This window comes from Diabrotica undecimpunctata, chromosome 6, assembly GCF_040954645.1.
Source record: "Diabrotica undecimpunctata isolate CICGRU chromosome 6, icDiaUnde3, whole genome shotgun sequence".
In the NCBI taxonomy this organism is placed as follows: domain Eukaryota; kingdom Metazoa; phylum Arthropoda; class Insecta; order Coleoptera; family Chrysomelidae; genus Diabrotica; species Diabrotica undecimpunctata.
This window is the reverse complement of record NC_092808.1, coordinates 130,211,666-130,217,748: the sequence shown is the minus strand read 5'-3', so window position 1 is coordinate 130,217,748 and position 6,083 is coordinate 130,211,666. Positions and strand designations below refer to the sequence as shown.

General features: G+C 33.7%; 1 protein-coding gene across 1 annotated transcript; it reads left to right on the top strand.

Moving 5' to 3' along the window:
• The first annotated feature begins 4,177 nt into the window (after positions 1-4,177).
• Positions 4,178-5,752, top strand: LOC140443897 (uncharacterized). The gene has a single exon (XM_072535403.1). It carries the CDS (start codon positions 4,287-4,289, stop codon positions 5,067-5,069), a length of 783 nt encoding a protein of 260 aa, XP_072391504.1. The 5' UTR covers positions 4,178-4,286; the 3' UTR covers positions 5,070-5,752.
• Positions 5,753-6,083: the final 331 nt, after the last annotated feature.

The following is a 6,083-nucleotide window of genomic DNA, read 5'->3' as shown; positions in this document are numbered from 1 at the left end:
GGTTTGTTGTATTCTATAGATTTTTTAACCATTTGCGTAAAGACCGCATGTTTCGAAGATCTTCTGCTTCTGAATCCTTGCTGTTCGACTGATAGATTAAGTATTTTGAAAAATTTACTCGTTAGTACTTTTGTAAGGAGTTTTAAAATCGAGTTTAACACGTTAATTCTTCTGTAATCGCTAGGGTTGTAGTTTTTGCCTTTTTTTTTTTAAACAGTGGGATCGTAATACTGGTTCCCCATTCCTCGGGTATTCTTCCTAATCTTAAGACTTTATTAAAAATGATTATTAACTGTTGCATTAGCTGTGGACCATCCCATTCCATCTTTTCCGAAGTCCTTCTACTTTTCAGTTTCGTTCAGTTTCTTTTACTTTATTTGCCTTAATTAATTTGTTGTTATTTCCGATATTTCTATCATTTGTCATTATTTAGTTCAGTACTTTGAGGTATGTTATCTACTTATCTTTGGAAATATAGTTCAGGTTTATCAGATCTTTCATTTCTGTTCCTTACCCTCTTATGAATCTCCACATCTATTTCGGAAATCCGTAAAAAGCATCCTCCATTTATCTCGAAACCTTTGTCTACTATTCTGTCTTTCTCTTTCGTACTAGTACAAGTGTGGCATTTTTAACTCACTTGTACTTTTAGTAGTAGTACTTTAGTAGGTCATATGCTTTATACAACCATATTAGTCCAGGATATGACGGTAAAAATAGTAAAAAATCGGTTGCCTGTAAAGTCGGTTTTACGGGCGAAGATTTTACGTGACAACGTGTTTTTCTCGGTAGAATATTTATTGATATGAATATTATTAAATTGCACAATAGGAACAAGGAATTGAATGAAAATAAGAATTGCACAAATTTTAACTATAGAAATATATTTTGTTTACTAAAACATTGTACATGTAAACTTAAACTTAACTAATTTCTATTTGAGTGATTTTTTTGAGGATAGGACGACGATTCAACGCGCCTAATTCTCTAGTGCTAAGGTATTCGCCGGTCCGGCGGGCCTCTCTCTCGTTCGGTGACTCACCGTAACAGACGTGAGCGGGCGTTACACTTTTTCATGAATGACTCCGAGCCACAACCTAATTTAAGACGTTGTCACGTCAAAAAACCTCTGAAATCTTAATATATTTGCTTGAAAACTTTACGTTTTCCGGTTATTCAAGATCATATGTTTGGATTTTTGTATTCGATGAATAAAAGTCTACGTTGGAACAGCCATAACTTTGTTAAGTTTACGATAATAATAAAACCAATATCTTTGTTTTTTATGCTTCATTTTATATCCAAAGAGTTTTTCCCGATTAAATTTAAATTTTTGGAGTTATTTGCGGAAAACCGTTTAAAAACATGCTTTTTGACATGTAATTCGTGAATTTTCAGTCACGAATAACTCCAAAAATATTAACTTTTTGAAAAAACTTTAAATGACATTTTTATCTTAAAATTTTCTATTCTAGTGACTACCATAATTTTTTTTGTGATAAACTTTTTCCACCCCCCGAGTTGGGGTAGTAACCAGCTCCAGAGAGAAAGCACATAATGGGGCATAGGGTAAATTTTGATCTTTGAGCTATTTTCTACATGTCAAAATTTCAAGCAAATCCATACATAAAAAAAGAATTCTGAGCTGAAAACCGTCATATCCTGGACTATATGGCCCTAACGTAAATCCGGTACAGCCATCGAGCAAAAAGATAGAAGAGGGAATGTAAAGGTAGTGGGGCAAAAATATTGTTAGACGGGAAGTGCTATTTTGAGAGGCCACATTAAACAAGGAAAGAGAGTCACTTTCCTTGTTTAAGAAATTAAATTTAGTTGGGTTATGTTATTGTTTGTCCCAACTGCTACATGAAAGCTTATTTATATTAAAGTTTTTTAACAGTTGTGTCACATTTTAGACTATTATCATTATTTAATTAAAACTTTCTCGTCTAAGACTCATTCTGAAAAATATTTTATAGCTACTTTAAATTTGGCGCCTTTGCAAAAGTATTTCGATTTGCAGTACAATATGAATGCTATTCTTCAAGAATATAATATCTAAACCTTAATTAGTAGCATCATATAAAGAAAGATACATGCAGAGAAAGATGTTTTATTTTAATCGAAACAGTCAATTTTCACAACACAATAGTAGTTAAATTTTATCTTCACCTCGTTTATTTTTGTAACATTCAAATCTTGATTATTAGAAGTATTTTGACGCACCAAAATAAGAGCGAATTCCATATTTTGGTTCCTCGTAGTAGTGTCATACGTCATTGAAAAATGACAGGTATCAAATCCTTGAAGACTATTTATTAAATCACGCATGGCAACCTACGTTCAGGATAAATGACTTGGGGTTGCTATAACATAGTCTTCTGCAGGTCATCATGCAGGGTAGAGTCGATGACAAAAAGGGAATAGGTTGAAAAAGGAAGTCATGGCTGCGAAATATTCGAGACTGGACAAACCTGACTGTAGACGAATTATTCCACGTTGCAAAAGACAGAGAAACTTTTAGAAATGTGGTCGCCAACTTCCGTTAATGGGGACGGCATAGGAAGAAGAAGAGAAGGTTGCTATAGAAAATGAAAAAAAAAATGTTTAACAAAAAATGGACTTTAAGTTTATTGCCTATTTTTCTTAGATAGCGGTATTTTCAAATGTTTTATTGGTTGAAACATAGTTTACAGAGATATAGTAGTGTTTCTTGTTTCTTATCCAAGGTAGATGAAGCCTAAATGCAGTATATTTCTGTTCAGCATGTTGTTTGATGTGATATGAATATCTACGGTATGGTCTTTTTTGTCGTTTAAGTATAATTACATGATCTCCAATGTATAATTATTTTCTTATAACTATCGTCTGCATGTCTCAGGGTGTGTCCAGTAAATTGGAATTTAAGTTTTGCTATTTGAGATGAAACATATTTTATTTTGGTTTAAAACTCAGCAGTTCAGTCCTTGATGCAAGTCCATTTTTTCGATTTGGATGTGAGAACCGATTATTAAACTGATTGAAGAACCTTGTTTTCAGATACTGAGGATATTATTTTAGTTAAGTTCTGTTAACGGTCTTAGGAAGATTCTCTGCAAATTATCTTTGAGTATCAATACATGCATAAGAATTCTTAGATCTTATGTCGTTTAGTGTTCTACGGAGTAGAAAGCTCGAGTCTTTCAAAAGATGCCATAAAACAGTTAGAAGCATTTGAAATGTGATGCCACCAACGTATGTTAAGGGTCTCATGTGTACACCACACGTAACACTAACATAACTATTCTCCAGAGTTTAAGAAAAGGCAAAGAAATTAATAACATCGTAAAGAACAGGAAATTGGCTTACTTTGGCCTCATTATGCGTAATAATAAATACCAACTTCTATGGTTGATTCTACAAGACAAGATTTCGGACAACAGAGGCCCTGGACGCAGACATATATCCTGTCTGGCTAATCTTAGGAAATGGACTAGTCTAATGTCAACTGATTTGTTTCGAGCTGCTGTGAATAAGATAAGATGGGTCAATGTGGTCACCAACATTACTAGAAGATAGGATAATGTTTATTTTTTAGTATATAAGGCAGTTTACCAAATACTGCTCAAGCTAATCTTCTCCTTCTTTTTATTTCCTCAGTTTGATTTTCTTTACTCACTTTTGTGAATTTTCCTTTTCTAGTATATGTATCAGTTATTTGTTCTATCTTTATATGTTTTACTGTGATTTTTAGGTCTTCTTGGTTTGTTATGGTTTTAGTTTTGTCACAAATCATCTTTGATTCTATTTTAATTGATCGAGTATTTAAATCGGTACGTAAGATATCTATTTGTTAAGTGTATTTCATGTTTTTATGAAAGCCTATATGACTATATTTAAAACATATTTTCATTCTCATTAAACAAAGTGATTTAATGACATTTATATTTACTTAATTTAAAAATTACATGTTTTCTTATTATTAGGCTCCATAGTATTTTAGATAGGTAACGAAAGTACAAATAAATTTTAAACGTGGCAACATCCAGAAAAAATTTAAGGCTGTATGCATGTAGAATGTTCCCTGATCGTCCGATCGGATCACCCCGGTACGAATCGGCAAGGACGCGTCTCATTGGTGAACGACACGTTGAAAGTAGGTTGTGACGTCACAGCATGAAGCTATAAGTATATGTAACCGTTTTGCTCCTCCGCATTTTAGTGGAAAGTTAGGTAGTGGAAGTAGAGCTTTAGTTCTTCGACGCGCAATAATCGTCGCAGTGTGTTTGTGTTTTGAACTGTTTACAATGGCAAGTGAGGCTGAAAGGTTAATTGGTATCTCTCTGACCAAGATCGCACAGAGTAGATCACATCGTGGTGGCGTTAGTTTACATAAAAATTTACTTGTTGCTACTGTGTTGCAGAAAGCGCGTTATATCTTTATGGAAGAAGCGTATAATATGGTGCACTATCAGGCCCCTGCGCCTGTCATTTCTCGCCCTGTTATTGCCCAGGAGGAACTTGTGGGACTTACGGCTGAAGAAGCAGGTTTGGAATCCAGTGCTTCCTCAGAGACCATTCAGGAATCGTCTTCTAGTGATTTTTTACAACCTACTTGTGTTAAGTGCTCGGAAAATCAGGACAAGGAGAATCATCCTCCTTATACTCCCGAGTTAACCTATTTTGACTTAGATAAGAGTTCTAACGTGTTACGGGAACGTAGTAATTCTCCCTCTCTAAAGAGGCGGCGTGCTGTTGCTGAATGGGAAACGGAGGAGGCCGTCCAGTCCATTCTTCCCAAAAAGAGCAAACAGGAAGATGACAGTGACGATTCAGTGTTCCTAGACGACGCTACATTGTTGTCTGATTCGGTTAGCAAAGAAGTCAGTGCAGCAGAAAGACAACAAGAGCCTACCGGTGGTTCTTCAATGGAAATCGACCGCATTACGTCATTAGTGTCCATATTTAGTTTTAGTATGGGAGATGGAAAGCTCAACAGGTCCATGTCTACACCAGATTTGTGTTCTACTCAAGCAAAAGATACCCCAGACGGTTTACAACAAAGACAGTTTATAGCCATGACAGTGTAACTAGACTTACTTAAATTATTGTGTTTTAGGCAATTTTTAAAACTCGCAACTGTTAGTGTTTTAAAAGAGATCTCCCTAACAACGACTCAATTTTCTTTGCAATTTTAACATTGTTTTGTTCTTAAAGTAATAACTCCAGTAGCTAGTGACCAAATTGTCAATTATAGACAGAATAATCCAAATTGTTCATTGTTGACTTTTATTAGGCTGTCAAATGTGTTAATTAATTTCAACTTTGGCTAGGTAATCTCAGAATAACTGGAGTCATATTTTCTGTTTTGTGATATTTAATTTATTTTTATTGGTAAGTTGTAAAGAAAATTGTGCGAGGTATTTAAAATACCAGACCATTGTGATAGTGAGATGATTGTATTTTTGTAAAAATGACGACGTGAGAGAAGGATGTGACCATGGAAATTTAAAATGTGTCTGCCGAACCATCTGCTGTTTTGAATACATTCCAATTTTATTCGGCACCGGATATACAGAGGTTAAATTTTCTACCTGAGCTCTTTGTGAGGGCGATAGGGATGGGGTAGATTTAAAAAAAATGTTTTAAATGTCCATGGCTACAGATGTTTTGTATATACAGATTTGTACTCTGTTTTAAGAGTATTTTATTCTTGTACATATTAATATTATATATGGTACCTATATGTTTAAAATAAAACATTTTTATTAAATTGTTGTTATTTATTTATTCTCACACTAGGGGAAATATCTTTGTATATTTATTCATCAATTTATCTAAATTTCTGATTTTTGATGTCATTTTGTAATAGCTAATTCACAATTATCCACTACATTCCGACCCAATACACTTAATAGTTTTAATAAAATCGCAAGATAATTAGTTCGTAAAATAAAATCGTTAATTGCTTTAATTTTTTGTCTGAAAATTTTTGAAGTGATAATTGTTTATTTGCACGTCCTTATAAATTATATACCAAATTATTTTTGTAGTCATATCGTAGTAAAATCTACCTTTACATTTTTCATGTATAATAACGACCC

Excerpts from the sequence above, each read along its gene's own strand:
- LOC140443897 (XM_072535403.1), top strand. The coding sequence starts at position 4,287 with ATGGCAAGTGAGGCTGAAAGGTTAATTGGTATCTCTCTGACCAAGATC.